This window comes from Giraffa tippelskirchi, chromosome 2 (assembly GCF_054371585.1).
Source record: "Giraffa tippelskirchi isolate mGirTip1 chromosome 2, T2T-mGirTip1v1.2.pri, whole genome shotgun sequence".
Taxonomy (NCBI): domain Eukaryota; kingdom Metazoa; phylum Chordata; class Mammalia; order Artiodactyla; family Giraffidae; genus Giraffa; species Giraffa tippelskirchi.
In genome coordinates, this window is record NC_137276.1 from 263,897 (window position 1) to 281,912 (window position 18,016).

Consider the following 18,016-nt stretch of genomic DNA (forward strand, 5'->3'; position numbering starts at 1 on the left):
TCTGATGTTCCACCAACCAAAGGCACGGGGTGAGAGCGACCAGTGCCCGCTCCACGCCGGGCCTCCTGAGCGCCTGCCTGCCTCTGATCTCCCCTCGGAACCCCGCTGCTGCCAGGCTGAATCGGGACAGCAGAGTCCCCACCCCTACAACAGCCAGGCCCCCTGCAGCGGCCTGTCCGCCAGCGAGCACCAGCAGCTCCCAGAGCATGGGAAGGAAGAGCTTCAAGCTGAAAACACAGTGGAAGACAAACGTACGTCCAAGGACAGAAAGACCAGGAGTGCCAGCAAAGCCAAGTGTGAAGTGGACAGCACCGAGACACCCTCCCCTAGGAAGCAGGAGGAAAGAGCAGAGACCCCACCCCCACCAGATGAGCAGCAAGGTCGGGGGAGCCAGAGTAACAGGCCTGCTACTTGAAAAGAAAAGCCACGACTGAAGTGGAAGCAGTCATCTAAGACACCCAAGAAAGTTGCAGAAAACGTTCCTAAAGCAAAAATAGGCACCAAAATCCATCAGAAGAGGCCAAGAGGCCACACGGCGACGCCCACCCCCTCCCGCCAGGGGCAAAGAGGGGGTCGTCACTCGCGCAGCGTCTCTGCAGCAGGAGGGCACTGGGGGGTCAAGCGTGGAGTTCTCCAAACCGGCAGGAGAACAGCCCCGGACGTTTCAGTGCGATCCCGGGAACGCACTGGCCGTCACATTACGCACGAACACGGCGAGACCCCTGGAGACCCAGCGGCCCTGGGAGGGCACTCGGGTCGAAGCACCCACCTGAGCAGAGGACACCGGCATCCTCCTTGTGGCCGCAGTCGTGTCGGCCCCAGCCCCCCGACGGGCACCGCCACAGCGCGGCCTCGTGGCCCTCACAGGCCAGCTCGTCCATCCAGATGCGCCCGGCCCCGGCCCCGAAGTGCGCGGCCCCCGGGGCGCCGAGCGCGTGCCCGCAGCCCAGCTGCCGGCAGACCACCTGGGCGTCCCGCAGGTCCCAGCCGTCGTCACACACGGTGCCCCACTCGCCCGCGTGGAGCAGCTCCACGCGCCCCGCACAGCGGCCCGGCCCCGCGGCCAGGCGCACCTGGAGGCTCCCTGTGGAGGGAGAGGCCAAGTCAGGGCGCGGGGCCCCGGGAGGGGCCCTGGGGGCTGGGCCCGCACTCACCCGAGCACACGACGCCCGCGTCCCGCGACGCCCCCGCGGACTCCAGCGGGGCCGCAGACACGCTGCACCGCGTCAGGCGGGGCTCGGTGCCCGCACAGCGCACGCGGCTCAGCCCCAGGGGCACCGGCCCGCGCGCGGGCGCCGCCGCCTCGTAAGCTCGCTCCGCCGCGCCGCAGCCCAGCTGCCTGCACACGACGGCCGCGCCGCGCAGGTCCCAGGCCTCGTCCAGGACGCGGCCCCACACGCCGTCCAGGGACACCTCCACGCGGCCATCGCAGCGGCTCTGTCCGTCCCTCAGCCGCAGGGCGCCGGGGAGACCTGGGGGCGGGGGCGGGACACTGCAGGGCGGCGGGGGCCGGCGGGGGGGACCCGGCCTGTCCCGGGCCGAGGCCGCCGCCTCCGGCTCAGCCCCGTCCGCCCCCGGCCTCCCCTCCGGCCGCGCTCGTGCTGACCCACCTGAGCAGACGGCGGCGGCTGCGTCGCCGGGGCCACAGGCGGGCGCCCCCAGGGTGCTCACGGGGCAGCTCCACAGGTAGGGCTCTGTCCCCACGCAGTGCACCCCGTCTGGCCAGAGGGCGGAGTCCCCGCCCCCAAAGTGACCCCCCGGGGGTGTGGCCACCGCGTTCCCACAGTCGAGCTGGTGGCAGAGGACCGTGGCGTCTGCCAAGTCCCAGTGGGCGGCACAGAGGGGCGCCCAGGCCCCCGGACCTGGAGCTCCACGCGCCCCTCGCAGGCGCTGCTGCCGTTGACCAGCCGGAGCTCTGCGGGGAGAGGGGGTGGTCAGCGTCGCTGCCCCCGCGGGCCCTGCTGCCGGCTGTTTCTTCCCTTCATACCCAGGGTGGGGCTCCCGGGCCCCTTCTCTGCCAGCTCCCCACCCGCCTCAGCGGCAGCGCCTAGCGGATACCCGTGTGCAGGGCTCTGTGCCGGCCTTGGGGTCACATCCCTCTGTCCCCAAAGCCTGCCCTCAGCCCGCAGAAGCAGCACTTCCTCAAAGGGAGGGGCTCACCTCCCGGCAGGAGGCCCCCTGGAGCTGGGCCAGCTGCACCCCAAGAGGGTGGGGGCGGCACAGAGGGGGCTGGCAGGGAGGGGGCAGGGCCTAGCCTCCCAGCAGCCTCCTGGCCTCACCTGAGCACCTGAGCCCCGCATCCTGGCCATGCCCACACTGGTGCCCCAGCCCCCAAGGGCAGTGGAACAGCAGGGACTCGTTGCCCGCACAGTGGAAGGCCTCGGTCCACATGAGCCCCGCGCCCTGGCCGAAGTGGGCGCCCTTGGGTGTGGACACAGCCGTGCCGCACTGCAGCTCCCGGCACACCACGTGAGTGGTGGCCAGGTCCAGGTCAGCATCACAGACGGTGCCCCACGTCAGGCCACACCTCACCTCCAGGCGCCCAGCACAGGAGTGTTCGCCACCCACCAGCCTGGCCTCCGTGTGTCCTGTGGGCACAGAGGGTTCACACCATCCTTCCCTCCTCAGTGGGTTCATGGGTACTCTCCCTCCCACCCAGGGACCACCCAGGGGCTCCCCACATCCGCAGTTATCTCTTCTTGCATCCAGTCCCTCTTACAACTTCCTGGAGTTGTTGGAGCCCCTCACTTGCCACACCGTTGGTCCGCAACGATCGCAGAGCAGTTCTGCCCGTCCCTCCTAGACGGCCGTCTTGGTGTTCCACCCCCCACAGCCAGGCTGCCTCTAAGCACTGCATGCTGGCAAGTGCCTGTGACCCTGAGATGGCAGGTGGAGACGGGGAAACCCAGCAGGCCTCCCAAGGAGCATGGGACCTGGGCTTCTCATCCCTTTCAGACCAGGGAGCCGGGCGCTCCTTTGCTGGCTCAGGCAGTTGTCTGAACTCTGAAGCTGTCTTGTGTGTTTCCAATAACCCCCAGTGACAGCTGAAGTTAGCCCAGAGATTCTCAAAGCTGGCTGCACCCTACTCAGCAGGGGGGTGTTGAAAAATCCCCTAAAGGTTCTGACGGATTCTCCCCATGAGGGGCGCAGTGCACCCCCAGAGGCAGTGATCCCTGAGCGCCACGATGCGGATCACTGTTGCACCTCCCGGAGAGAAGGGCAGAGAAAGGCGCCAGCCAGCTGCCCTGCACCCACTCCTCCTGCTGCTCCGGTGGCTGAGGCTCTGGATGCCAAGATCCTCGAGCACAGACCCAGCACGCCCCGACACTCACTGTGCCCAGTGGCTGAGCCCGGGCGTGCTTTCTCACCCCTCCCGTCCCTTTCTTTACTGAGGTCACTGGGGCTGAGCTTCCATCACTTACAAGCAGGACTTGGGCCATCGCTTGAGGTCAAGGTTGGGCACAGGCCAGCCTCCTCCCACCCCACCTCACCTCCCAAACCAGCACCCTAAACCATCCAGCTCTTCCTTTAGACACAAAACTACCACTTTCAAAATTCCATCCTGCACTGATTCCTTGATGACAAGGCCTTCAAGCATGTGCGTGCAGCAGGAGAGTGACCACTTATGTGGCTCAGGAGCCTCTTGGAGGAAAGCACTACCTCTGTCAGAGAACCCTGGAAAGGCCTAATTCGAGGGGGAGGACCGTGGCATTTCTGGGGAGAGTCCTCTTCCTCCCCTAACCTCCAGGAAGCATTCCTAGAATCATGAAACACTGGGCACCAGTTCTTCATCGAGAGGTCACCCAGCTGACTCCATAAGGGGATGCAGAGACCAAGAACCTCAAAAGTTATGGGCAGCCCCAGGTCAACTGGGGTTAGACCATGGACACCAGATCTAAAGGGTCAGTCACAGGGGCCCTAAAGGATCGGGAAGCGGCCTTCTTACCTGAGCAGATCACTTCACCATGTGAGACACAAGGCTTGAAGTTTGCCCAGTTGATCTTGCAGTTCAGGACGGTTGGCTCAGAGCCCTCACAGACAACAAACTGCTGCCCCTTTCTGGGACCTTCTGTCTCTGGTGGGGGGGTGGGGGCCTGGAGCATTGAGCCACACCCCAGCTCCTTGCACAGGATGGTGCCAGCCTCGACTGACTGCGGGTCACAGGAGGTTAGTGTCTGGTTGGAGTGCTCCAGCCCTGGGATGCCACCGCAGGGGCTCCTTCCACCCACCAGCTTTATCACCACCTCCAGACCCCCTGCAAAGGAGCGAGTGTCAGAGAAGAAAGGCAGCCATGTCACTGGCCTTGCAGGTACAACGCTCAGGCTGCAGGGTTCCTGCCTGCTCCTTGGGGAGTGGTCCTCCCCATTCTTCACGGCCAAGCCCCCAGATCCTCCTGCCTGACTCCTCCACTCTGTGTCCAGAACAGTCCCCGGGAGTCCTGGCTTCGCCTCCGAGATCCTGCACCGGCCTTTCAGCACCCACCCCTGCCCTGCGCCTGAACATTCTACCAGAGGAGGAGAGGACGCTCACCTCCCCCACCCAACAAACTCCACTTGCCACTCTCGACCCCTACCTCGTCCAGGATCCCAGTCCCACCTCAGCCTTGGGCACAGAGAACCCCACCCACCCATGCTGTGACCCCTCCCCCCCCACATGCCTCCCAACTCCCACCCCCACTTCCTGTTATTACCCTTTTCTGACTGTCTGCACTCCCACCCCCATCCCTGACCCCGCAGCCCTGACTGACCCTCCTTGGAAGTGTTGCCAGATCCCCGTGCAATTCCCTGCAACCCACCCCCCTCCCTGTGGGGGTCTTCCTCCACACACACGTTCCAAGCCTACGGCTTGATGGGTGTAGGCAAGCGCGTCCACGTGTAACCACCACTCAACCAAGACCCAGCCTTTCCACTCCCCGAGGGATCAGGAGCCTGGCAAGAATCGCCTGCCCACTGAAAGTGTCGGGCTTGGTTCCCTGCTGAAACTTTGGGCGCCTCTAAGCACCCCTCCACCAGCCAGGCCGGACTAGTGTCTCCCTGACTCCCCGACCTGTGGAGCAGGAATTTCATCGCCATTCTCAAGTCATCGACCTGCGGGCCACACAGATGCGATTTGCCCATATGGACGCTGCTCAGAGAACTGGGAAGCTTCTGAGCTCGGTCCCCAGGCCACGGGCCCTTCCTGTGCTTCTGTGAAAGCTGCGCACCCATGGCTGGTGGTCCCTGCAGCCGTGGCACTGGGGTCTCTTCCCTGCCTGCTGGGAGCAGGACTGCGGGGTCACCTGGCATTCCCAGGTCCAGCACAGTCCCCACTGTGGGCGTCAGAGGGAATGGGGGGAGGGGAGGCCCTTACCCACGCACATCACAGCTGGCACCCAGTCGTGCGGACAGGGCTGAGGGCCCCAGGCGCCCAGAGCACACTCCTGGATGGAGGACTCATTGCCCTGGCAGGTCAGGCCATGCAGCGAGGGCTGAGCCATGATCTCAGGGCCCAGGACCTCCCTGGGGGCACCCAAGGGGGCCCCACAGCCCAGCTCCCTGCAGACCACCACGGCCTCTGGGAAGCCCCAGGTGTCTGAGCATGCGGTGCCCAGCTGGCCCTGGTGTCGGAACAGCAGGATCCTGTTGCAGCAGGTGACGTGAAGGAAGATGGTCAGCTGCTCCTCTGGGGCCCCTCCTGTGGGAGATGCAGGCTCTGGTCAAAGAGCGCCGTGCAGACTCTGCCCCCAGACCAGAGGGGTCTTTCCAGGAGCCCAGGAACAGGCCCCCCAGAGGTCTGAGGTCCTTTCATGGGACAAGTACAAACCTGTTGTGAGTGAGGTCCTAACAGTCCCAGCAGCACTGACCATTTCGGGGCCTCTGGGGTGGCCATGCTGGGGTCCTCCTGCCCCAGCTCAGAGGAAGCCCCACCCCGATGCCCACATCATCATGACAGTGCTGCAGAAGGAGCCCCAGGGCACCTGCCCCAACTCAGGCCGGATCCCTGGGGCCTTGGCCCTCTGAAGCAGCATCCAGGCCCTTCTCTCCAAACCTCAAGGCTGCCACCTCCACCCCCAGAGGACAAGGGGGCTCTGAGAGCCCACCACGGGGCAGGCCAGGACCAGGCCACTGTGACCACTCTCCCAGGGCTTCCCCAGCAGGAGAGGGGAGGGACTCATGGATCCTGAATCCTCCTGGAAGAAGGCAGGACATGGCTTCAAGGGGGCTGGGAAAGCATGGGGAACTCATGAGGGCAGGCTGGGGTGGCTTGTGGGGATGGTGCTCAGGCCCAGACAAGGGTCACAGAGAGGGAGCAGGTAGGTGAACATCCAGGGACCTCAGGTATGAAAGGGACCAGCAGCAAGGGGCCAGTGTGGACACAGCACCCTCCCTCCCTAACCCATCTACACTGCCCCCAGTGTGGAGGGCCCATCCTCCCTCCTGCCCATCCAGGTCACCACGTGTGTGACCTGGCCTGGATAAGCGCCTCCAAACACGGGGCCACACCCAGCCCCTCTGGGCCCTGAGAGCAGAAACCTGCTCACGCTCCTTCACCCAGCTCTCCAGACATGGCAGCTGCACACTCACACACACGTGTGCATGATCGCTTGCACACTTGAGAAGGTTCAGAACCCCCTCTGTCCTTGTCCTGACTCCAAAGGATAAAATCCCTCCCGAGGGGTTCGCTGCCTGACCGGGGAGCCGTGCGGCCAGCACCCATCAGCAGCAAGACCAGAGTGAGGGCCAGCCCCCTACCCCGGCTCCGGTGAGAGGAAGGCGCGGCAGTGGTGACAGCTGGAGGGATGCCCGCCTCTCCCAGGTGGTGTGTGGGGCACCTGTATGTCTCCTAACCAGGCCGCAGCCGGAAGATCGGCCTGGGACACACAGCTTGTGCAGGACACCTCTACGGGCAGGAGCATCCCCCCGCGGTCCCAGCCCAGAGAAAGGCAGGGAGAGTCAGCCAGGTCAGGATGTGGGGTCAGGGCAAAGCCAGCTGGGGCCACTGCTTGGCACCGTGGAGGCCTTAGGGGATTTCCTTGAGATGAGAGAAGACCGGCTGTCAGTCTGAGACTCGGAGAAGGAAGACTGAAGGGCTCCTGGGAGACCAGCGAGGCCAAGAGAGAAAGGTTACAAACAGGAGAAGCAAAGCTAAACCCGACCCCCTCCCCCACCTGCAGACCCTCCATGGCTCCGGCCCCGCGCAGAGGGAGGAGGGGCGCTCCCGAGCTCCTGGGACCAGATGTCGGAAACCTCGCGGGGGTGGCAGGGTGTGCGTGGGCCTACGGCGCCAAGCGGCCCGGCAGCCGTAGGGGAGACGGGCAAAGCGGGGGACAGGGGAGGTGGCGAGATGACCAGTGTCAGAGGAGATCCCAGACAAAGCACCCACGGTGGCATTCTCACCAACAAACTGTATTTGTAAATCATTCTACGTTGTAAAACATCTTCTCAAGAATCATGATTAGTCACAAATCTCAGAACTGAGGCTGGACCCCTGGCACAGGGCATGGGAGCCCATTCCAGCCATACCCAGGCTCGAGCAAGGCCTACACTTCCCGAGTCGCCCATCTCCACTGCCCCTGGAGCGGGAGCAAGTCACTCACCTGGGGGAGCGGCCTGGAGGGTGAGCACCAGGGGCCCGAGGCCCAGGAGGCAGAGAGGGAGCCTCGTGGTGCCACCTGCCCAGCTGCCAAAGTGAGCGCCCTGGGGCTGGGCTGCTGCAGTGCAGGCAGAGGCTGGGGCGAAGGGGCCAATGAGGGCTCAGAATTTATCAGTGGGTGCACCTGTGATGCTGCACACACAGGCACCCAGTGGGTTGCACAGCCCCACGCACCCCGTACCCCTGTACGTGCAAGGAGGGCCGGCCTGGGCGGTGCCTCCATCGGGACAAGCACACCTTCGGGCAGAAGGTGCAGCTGCAGAGGCCTCAGGGGGCGGCCCCCGCCGCCTGTAACCCTGAGCCCGATCACTGGGAGGCGTGCAGCTCTCGGTGCCTGGCACCACTAGGGTGCAGGCTGGCGAGGTCCCTGCACCCAGGACAACACCAAGCCGCAACCTGGAAAGGCAGCTCCGTGCCCAGCGAGTTACCTGAAGTGGGTGTTCCTCGGCCCAGGTGGCACAAGTCCTGCCCGGTGCGGACGGCTGAGTGCACGGAGTGAAGGGGCAGAAATGCTGAGCCCGAGGCTGTGACACAGTGGAGAAACCAGCAGAGGCCCAGCAGGCAGGCCCTGCAGAGGCCCCGCGCCCCTCGGAGGAGGCGGTGTGGCCCAGGCGGCGTGCACAGGCCGACAGCGCGCGCCCAGGAGGGACGCTGGGAGTGGACGCTGGACCAGTGGGAGGAGAGACTTTGGAGACCCAGGGAGGCTGCAACCCTAAGTCAAGTGGTCAGGGAAGGCTCGTGAATAAAGACCTGAAGAACGGACCTGGGGCGTGTCACAGGGAAAATCTTCTGGGGCAGAGGGAGCCAGTGTCGAGGCCCTGGGGTGGGAGAACCTCGCCTGGTCCTGCAGCAGCCGGGGGCCCTGTGGCTGGGGCAGGGCAGGGGCAGGAGAGGGCACACAGAGATGACTGACCTCTGCTCGGGGGACAGGAGCCCCGGGGGGCCCGAGACGGCGTGAACCGTGTGACCCTCACTCTCGGGCTGGCAGGAGAGAAACAGCAGGGAGACTGTCTGGGACGGCAGGCAGGGGCCCTGGCCAGGACTAGGCAGGGTCACGGCAGGAAGAGCCCTCTTGCAAGTGAAACTGACCACATCCGTCAGATGTGAGGGGGAAAGAATCGCAGGTGGACCCAGGGACTGAAGGAGCAGAGGTGAACTACAGACAGAGACAGGCTGCTTTTGATACGAGGTTGGATTTTTCAAAGATAACATTGTGTGTGCGCTTTGTTCAGTCACTTCAGTTGTGTCTGATTCTTTGCGACCCCATGGACTATGGCCGCCAGGCTCTGTCCGTAGGATTCTCCAGGTAAGAATCCTGGAGTGGGCTGCCATGCCCTCCTCCAGGGGGTCTTCCCAACCCGGGGATCGAACCCACATCTCCTGAGTCTCCTGCACTGAAGGTGGATTCTTTACCAGTGAGCCACTGGGGAAGCCCAGCATTAAATTTACCGAGATATAATTAACATACCACAAAATTCGCCACCTGAAACTGTAAAATGCAGTGGCTTTTAGTATATTCACAAAGTTGTACTATCACCAGCACCACCTAATTCCAGAACACTTTGTCACCCCAAAAGGAAGCCCCGTGCCCACTGGCCGCCACTCCCAGCCCCTCGCCTCGCTCTCAGCCCCGCCCCTCACCTGGCCTCTGCTCCCGGATTCGCCAGGTCCGTCTGTTTCGCATAAATGGAATCACACCTCGTGTAACTTTCTGTGTCTGACGCCGAGCCGCCCGTGTGCAGGGATCACCCCCGTTGTCTCGTGTGTCAGTCCTGTATTCCTTTTACGGCTGAACAGGGTCCCAAACCCACCTCCCCACCCTCCCAACTGTCAGTTAACGGACACGTTTGGCTGCTATGAATAATGCTGCTGCGGGCATTTGTGTACAAGTTATTGTATGAACACACATTTCCATTTCTCCTGGGTGTGTACCTAGGAATGGAACTGCTGTATCACAGCTGACCTGAGGCGGCCTCTGAGGCTGGAAGACTGCTTCCCAGAGCAGCCGCAACGCTCCCTTTGTTGTAGCCCCACATTTCGGGAAACAAATTCACTCAGAAGGACAACGCAGATAGTGGAGTGCAGCTGTGCAGTTTCTTACACAGGCAGGCCCAAGGCAGAGTCTCTTTGGAAGAGTTTGGGAAAGGTCAAAAGGAGAGACCGTGTGTCCGTCTGCTTGCCAGAATCCCTCTCGCCAGCATCCATCTTGGCCGAGCGATCATTCTGACTCAGAGTCCTTTCTGGTGGCGCATGCATCACTCAGCCAAGGTGGATGCTAGCGAGAGGGATTCTGGGAAGTAGATGGACACGCAGGGTCTCCTTTTGACCTTTCCCGAATTCTTCCAGTTGGTGGTGGCTTATTAGTTCAGTATTCCTTACCAGGACCTCCTGTCATAAAACAACTCATGCAAATGGTTACTAGAGAGCCTGGCCGGGGTGGGCGGTCTCAGTCAGTGCTTCCCCTAACCCTCTTAGCCAAGGACCCCGAGCAGTTTTTGTGAAAACCTTATATACCCTAAGTGTATGTGCCCAAACCCACCTCCCCAAATTCCCTGAAACTAGTCTGAACAAAGGAAAAGAAAGATACAAAGTTAACCCATGATTCATATGCCTTAAGCCTAGGTAGTTAACAGTGGACAATTATCAATAGGCCAGTGGTCATACCCCAACAAGCATAATAGAATTTATGATTCTATTCGGTTACACAGATAATTAGGGTATTCTTTTAGGCAACGGAGAGTCTAGGTACAAGCCTTGGGGCTCTCCCTTCCAGGGCCCTGGTTTTCCAGTTGGTATATCGCTTCCATAGATTCTGGGCATGTAGCTCGAAGCCCACAGTCAGGCCCAAGATGGAGCCTGTTCTGTTTCCTCCTTCAACATGTCTGCCTCCCGAGTGTGAGGGCTCTGGTTTCTCCGTCTCCTCACTAACACTTGTTAGTGTCAGTGCCTTTTACAAGGGTGTGCAGCGGAGCCTCCCTGGTTTTGACGCGCCCTTTTGACAGCCCCGCAGTGGATGCGCAGCGGAGCCTCCCTGCGGTCTTGCATCCCTCTCTGGCTGACGATGCTGAGCATACTTGCATGTTCTTGTTGCCACTGGCGCATCTTCTTTGGAGAAATGTCTATTCAGCTCTTCCACCTAACTTGGAATGTGGTTATCTTTTCATTGATGTGTTGTAAGAGTTCTTTACATTTTCTGGACACTTGACTCTTATTAGGTATATAATTTTCAGATATTTCTTCTATTCCAAAGGTTCCCTTTTCACTTTCTTGATATTGTCCTTTGATGCATAAAAGGTTTTAATTTTGATGAAACTCAATACACCTTTTTTCTTGGTTGCTTGGTGTCATTTCTAAGAAACCATTAAGTCAAGATCATGAAGATTTACCCCTATGTTTTCCCTAAGAGTTTTATGATTTAACTTTTAAATTTAAGTCTTTGATGTGTTTTTTCTTTTTTCTTAAACTTATTTACTTTAAATGAAACAAAGATGAATATTTTTAATGATAAGAGGTACAATTCACAAAAAGATAGACATCATAAACCATTACACACCCTAACAACAAAGAAACAAAGATACATAAAGCAATAATCAGAAGAAATATAAGGGAAAAGAAAAATATATAGTCGTAGTAAAACATTAACATTTCTCTGAGAATATTGGATCAAGCACAGGCAAAATAAGAATAGAGCATCTTGAACGACGCTGAGGGTGACAGGCGGGGAGGCCGGGGGCCCCCAAATGGAGGAAATAGGCTGCAAGCATCAGACATGTTCTCTCTCTCTCTTAAGCAGCAGGAGGAAACAAACTAGTGTCAGATTTTTTTCCCCTTCTCTATACAAATTTAAAAAGAGGTTTCTCTCAAAATTCTGTGTTGCCATAACAACACCTGGTTCCACCTGAACTTAACTTTTCTCAAACCTTCAGCTAACCAATGCGTTTTTCTTATGGAAATGTTTGTCTTCAACTATGTCAATGAACTATGTATTTACCCTAGACTCTGTCTTCAAGTCGTTTCTGCCTAAGACTCACAACCAACTGGACAAACCAGTATGTTTTTACTCATGCAAATCTTCTCTTAAGCTATGTTAATAAGACTGTTTGAACCAGAGATCAAATTGCCAACATCTGTTGGATCATTGAAAAACCAAGCGAGTTCCAGAAAATCATCTATTTCTGCTTTATTGACTATGCCAAAACCTTTGACTGTGTGGATCACCACAAACTGTGGAAAATTCTTCAAGAGATGGGAATACCAGACCACCTGAACTGCCTCTTGAGAAACCTGTATGCAGGTCAGGAAGCAACAGTTAGAACTGGATGTGGAACAACAGACTGGTACCAAATAGGAAAAGGAGTACATCAAGGCTGTATCTTGTCACCCTGCTTGTTTAACTTATATGCAGAGTACATCATGAGAAATGCTGGGCTGGAGGAAGCGCAAGCTGGAATCAAGATTCCCAGGAGAAATATCAATAACCTCAGATATGTGGATGACACCACCCTTATGGCAGAAAGAGAAGAAGAACTAAAGAGCTTCTTGATGAAAGTGAAAGACGAGAGGGAAAAAGTTGGCTTAAATCTCAACATTCAGAAAACTAAGATCATGGCATCCTGTCCCTTCATTTCATAGCACATAGATGGGGAAACAGTGGAAACAGTGGCTGACTTTATTTTTCTGGGCTCCAAAATCACTGCAGATGGTGATTGCAGCCATGAAATTAAAAGATACTCACTCCTTGGAAGAAAAGTTATGACCAACCTAGACAGCATATTCAAAAGCAGAGACATTACTTTGCCAACAAAGGTCCATCTAGTCAAGGCTATGGTTTTTCCAGTGGTCATCTATGGATATGAGAGTTGGACTATAAAGAAAGCTGAGTGCCGAAGAATTGATGCTTTTGAACTGTGGTGTTGGAGAAGAGTCTTGAGAGTCCCTTGGGCTGCAAGGAGATCCAACCAGTCCATCCTAAAGGAGATCAGTCTTGAATATTCATTGGAAGGACTGATGTTGAAGCTGAAACTCCAATACTTTGGCCACCTGATGCAAAGAACTGACTCAATGGAAAAGACCCTGAAGCTGGGAAACATTGAAGGCGGGAGGAGAAGGGGATGACAGTGAATGAGATGATTGGATGGCATCATTGACTTAATGGACATGAGTTTGAGTAAATCCCGGGAGCTGGTGATGGACAGGGAGGCCTGGCGTGCTGCAGTTCATGGGGTCACAAAGAGTCAGACGTGACTAAGCGACCGAAAGGAACTGAACGAGACTGTATTTGCTTGGAAACCTGCCTTTCTTCAAGATTCATGTCGATCATTTTATGGCCTGGGACAACTCACCTTGTGCCAATGTTATCTCAAAATGCATGTAGTGGGTGAAGGGCCTGGTGCCAGTCTCTGAGTTTTGAGACATTTCCTTTCTCTAATTAGCAGCCTGCTAGTAGCTATAAAACATCCAGCTAAAGACTAGCAGGGGGCACTCTTTCTGCCCCCTTCTGATGTCTATGTCAGAAACTGTCTCTATCTCTTTTATTCTTTAAACTTTAATAAAACTTTATCACAGAAAAGTTCTGAGTGATCAAACCTCTTCACTGGCCCCAGATTGAATTCTTCTCCTCTGGAGGCCAAGAATCCCAGCATCTTTCAAGGTTCAGCAACAACCTTTCAATGTCACTAACAATTTAAATATAATAGATTTATATTTAATTAATGTATATTAATCATATCCTACCGAAATCCATTTAAATTTTGTATCTTATATGTTGTTATTAGATATCCACAGGACATTTAGAAAAACTGGCAAAAAGATAAGCATTACTAAATTTCTTTTTTTTTTTTTAATAAATTTATTTATTTTAGTTGGGGGCTAATTACTTTACAATATTGTAGTAGTTTTTGCCATACATTGACATGAATCAGCCATGGGTTTACATGTGTTCCCCATCCTGAACCCCCCTCCCACCTCCCTCCCCATCCCATCCCTCTGGGTCATCCCATTGCCCCGGCCCTGAGCATTTGTCTCATGCATTGAACCTGGAATGGTGTTCTGTTTCACATGTGATAATATACATGTTTCAATGCTATTCTCCCAGAACGTCCCACCCTCACCTTCTCCCTCAGAGTCCATAAGACTGTTCTATGCATCTGTGTCTCTTATTCTGTCTCGCATATAGGGTTATAGTTACCATCTTTCAAATTCCATATATACGCATTAGTATACTGTATTGGTATTTTTCTTTCTGGCTTACTTCACTCTGTATAATGGGCTCCAGTTTCACCCATCTCAATAGAACTGATTCAAATGTATTCTTTTTAATGACTGAGTAGTATTACTAAATTTCAAAAAGTAGGATTCTTTTCTGTGTGTGTGACTCAGTTATACACATACACGTATGTTATTTTCACTGTCGGTTATTGTAAGACACTGACCACAGTTTCCTGTGCTATCCAGTAAGCTTGTTGTCCATGCACAACTATTTTTTAAAGTTAGAAATCTAGCATTCTATTTATACTAAGTCAAACAAGTGGAATCAAAATGTCATAAATGTTTTGGTTAGGCAAAAATTTGTAAGTTTTCTAAAATATATATATTACACATATTATTTATATATATGTATACAAAAGCTTTTCTACTATGCTTAATAAAGGCTTGAGAAAGAACATTAAAAAAAGAGGAGATAGAGAAATCAGAGAACATAAACTAAGTGAAATGGGAGCACTGGTTATGAAATAGATAAAGTGAAATAAACTAGATAAAAGTACAAGATCCTCATATAGTCCAGGTGGTTTTAAACATGGCTGCTCATTAGAAACATATCTGGAGCTCTGACAAAAAAGAAAAAGCAATACCTGGGCATTTGTATTTTTCAAAAAATCCCAAGATAATTTTAAGTTTTGTTTCTGGTGAGCTAGGGGTCCACCTTTACTCTTTGTATGAGTATGTCCAGTATGTCCAGGGCTTAGTAGTGGGTGGTGCTAGTACTAAAGGACACACCTGCCAATGCAGGAGACATAAGAGACTTGGGTTTGATCCCTGAGTCAGAAAGATCCCCTGGAGGAGGGCATGGCAACCCACTCCAGTATTCTTGCCTGGAGAGTCCCATGGACAGAGGAGCCTGGTGGGCTGCAGCCCATGGGGTCACAGAGAGCTGGACTTGACTGAAGTGACTTAGCACTTATGCAGTCCAATCGTCCCAGCATCATTTGTTGAAATGATTATCTTCTCCTCATTAGTCTCGGCACCTTTGTCAAGAATCAGTCAGCTATAGGTATGAGGGTTTATCTCTCAGTTCAACTCCATATGTATCCTGATACCAGGGTCACCTGTCTTGGTTACTGTCATTTTGAATAAAGTTTTAGAATCAAGAAGTATGATTCTTCCATATTTTTTCTTCCTTTTCAAGATTCTTTTGGTTATTCTGGATCCCTGATTTTCTCTATGGATTTTAGGGTCAGCTGGTCAATTTCTGCACAAAGTCAGTTGGAATTTTTATAAGGGTTAGGGTTAGAATTTTTATAAGGATTGCATTGAATCTGCAGGTCACAGAATTTGGGGATGAGGTGTCTGTTACACATCCAAATGGAGACAGCCTGCAGGCAGTTGACTGTGAACCTAGAGTCCAGGGAAAGGCTGGGCTGCAGGGCTGACTCTGGGAGCCTGGGTGCCATGAATGAGGACAGAAAGAAAAGAGAAAGAAGGTCTCGTCTCTCTCAATGACGAGATCTGGAAAAATTCTACTTCAAAAGATTTGGAGGGGAGGAGGAAAGAGCAAAGCAGCCCAGGAGGAGTGAGGAGAGAAAGGAGGAATGTTTCCATGAGGAGCACGGGATTAACTAGCCAAATGCTGCTGGTGGTCACACGGGGTGAGACTGGACGCGGCAGGAGGCAGTGACAGTGACCGGAAGGGCATCAGGCCAGAGCCGACCGCGTCGTGTCGGCAGGTGCCCAAGGGGGACCAGCAAGGCCACTGCCCAGGGGCCAGAGAAATGGAGTGTCAGGCTCAGGGAAGTGAGTCAGGGAGGGCGGCTGCTGGTGAGGACCTGGCGACAGGGAGCACGGAGCCTGTGGGAGGGGCTCGAGGCAGCTGGAGCCGGGCCTTCACAAGCAGGAGGCCAGGCTCGCTACAGCCAGGGGCTGCCCGGCTGGAAGCACAGAGCGTGCAGAAGCTGGAGTGCAGAGCCTTCATCTTACTCACGGTGATTTTTCAGTGACATGGCAGCAAAGTCATCAGCTGAGAGTAGGACCCGGAGGCTCAGGGCCTGCGGAGGGGGACGCTGTGACATCGTGGCAGCAGGAGAAGCACAGACTGTGGCCCTTCACATTCACACAGCCCCAAGCCCACCTCTGATCACCTTCATCTGCATGGTAAACAGTAAACAGAAAGTTGGCAAGAGATAAGGGTCAATTTATTCCAGCCTGACCCTTCTGAGTTGGCCTCCATGGAGATGCGACAACCCAATGCTTTGTCAGGAATCAATCTCCATCAACCACGAGGCGTCGACCCGGCCCTGAGCATCCCAGGGCAGCAATCTCTGATGTGCTGGGTACCGCTCACAGCTGCAGCCAAGAGTCTTGGATGCTGGCCCTGAGGCTCCCGGAGGGTAGACACTCACACTATGGATCCTGTGGCCAAACTGTCCACTGTCCCGTTCAGCTGCAGCCTCTGGATGAAGCCTCGGTCCCGGGAGGGCTGGGGCTGCCCGGTGCACAGGGTAGAGAGGAGCCACCTTCTGCTCCTCCACGTGTTCTCGCCTCCAGCCCAGTCCCTCACGGGGCGTGAATGTGTTCCTGCTCCCTAACTGCTGAGAACCCACTGTGTACGATCATCTTTCAGAATTCAGGGGTGTGCTAACGAGGTGGTTCCTGCCTGGGGTTTCTCACGTGGTTGTGGTCAGATGAGGGCTTGACTGGGCTGGAGTCCAAAGCCACTTGCCCACCTGGCTGTCAGCTGGGGCCAGCTGGCAGCGTGAGCACGTCTGAGTGGTGTCTTCTTGCTGGAGCGACTGGCCGTGTGGCAGCTGGGTGCCCACAGGGACCATCCTGAGGCCCAGCAGAAGCTTTGAGGCTCACTGCGACCCGCCTCGGAGTCTCTGGACACCACTTCTGCTCCTGCACCGGTCAGTCAGTCACGAGCATGGACCCAGATGGAAGGGAAGGTCGGCCTGGCCTCTGTGTGGAGAACGTGCAGGATGAGACCACGGAGGATGCGGCCCCTCCTGTGGGTTCCACAGGCCCCACAGGGTCAAGCATTGGGTTCCCCTCTTGAAATGGCAGATTAATGACTTCAGTTTTTCCTGTAAGAACCTAGAAAAAGAAGAAGAAATTAAACAGAGTAAACATAAGGAAGGAAACAATGGAAATCAGTGTAAATAAATAAAAGGGAGGACAAAACAATAAAAAAAATCAGCAGCACATTACAGGAAAGAATAACCGAAATGAAAAGACAACCCGCAGGCCGAGGGGGGCCGCCTGCGAATGGCGGGCCCAGTGAGGGGCGCCTGCGAGTGACACGCCCGGTGAGGGTAAGTCTCTGAAGTGTACAAACAGCTCATGAGCGCTGAAGAACTGATGCTTGTGAACTGTGGTGTTGGAGAAGACTCTTGAGAGTCCCTCGGACAGCAAGATCCAACCAGTCCCTCCTAAAGGAGATCAGTCCTGAATATTCATTGGAAGGACTGATGCTGAAGCTGAAACTCTAGCACTTTGGCCACTTGATGTGAAGAACTGACTCAATGGAAAAGACCCTGATGCTGGGAAAGATTGAAGGCAGGAGGAGAAGGGGACGACAGAGGATGAGGTGGTTGGATGGCATCACCTGCTCGATGGACATGAGTTTGAGCAAGCTCTGGGAGTTGGTGATGGACAGGGAGGCCTGGCGTGCTGCAGTCCACGGTGTCGCAAAGAGTTGCACATGACTGAGCGACTGGCTGAACATGACACTTCACAGCATCAAAACAAAAAACCCATTAAAAAAAAATGGGCAGAAGGGCTTCCCTTGTGGCTCAGTAGTAAAGAATCCACCTGCTAATGCAGGATTCAGTCCCTGGTCCAGGAAGATCCCACATGCCACAGAGCAACTAAGCCCATGCCCCTCCACTACTGAGCCTGTGCTCTAGAGCCTGAGAACCGCAGCTGCTGAGCCCACACGCTGCAGCTGCTGGAGCCCGTGCCCTGAAACAAGAGGGGCAACCACAGGGAGAACCCCAAGCACCACAGCTAGACAGGAGCCCCCACTCGCTGCCACTAGAGGAAAAACCCTCAAAGCAATGAAGAGCCAGCACAGCCAGAGTCAATAAACAAAATTATTTCTTTAAAAAATGGGCAGAAGACCTAAACGGACATTTCTCTGAAGAAGACACTTCCCAAGTGGCACTAGTGGTAA

The 18,016-nt window shown here is 55.4% G+C and overlaps 1 protein-coding gene across 1 annotated transcript in view; it reads right to left on the minus strand.

Annotated features, from left to right (window-relative positions):
• SCART1 (scavenger receptor family member expressed on T cells 1) overlaps positions 1-18,016 on the minus strand; it is a 42,021-nt gene that overhangs the window by 7,547 nt on the left and 16,458 nt on the right. Inside the window, 17 exon segments of the mRNA XM_081570329.1 lie at positions 770-1,084; positions 1,155-1,472; positions 1,611-1,856; positions 1,859-1,913; positions 2,275-2,588; positions 3,947-4,255; positions 5,204-5,308; positions 5,350-5,673; positions 7,148-7,255; positions 7,577-7,708; positions 7,814-7,999; positions 8,061-8,200; positions 8,546-8,613; positions 15,473-15,601; positions 15,683-15,776; positions 16,248-16,330; positions 16,572-16,674. Coding sequence (XP_081426455.1) covers positions 770-1,084; positions 1,155-1,472; positions 1,611-1,856; positions 1,859-1,913; positions 2,275-2,588; positions 3,947-4,255; positions 5,204-5,308; positions 5,350-5,673; positions 7,148-7,255; positions 7,577-7,708; positions 7,814-7,999; positions 8,061-8,200; positions 8,546-8,613; positions 15,473-15,601; positions 15,683-15,776; positions 16,248-16,330; positions 16,572-16,674 — 3,029 coding nt within the window.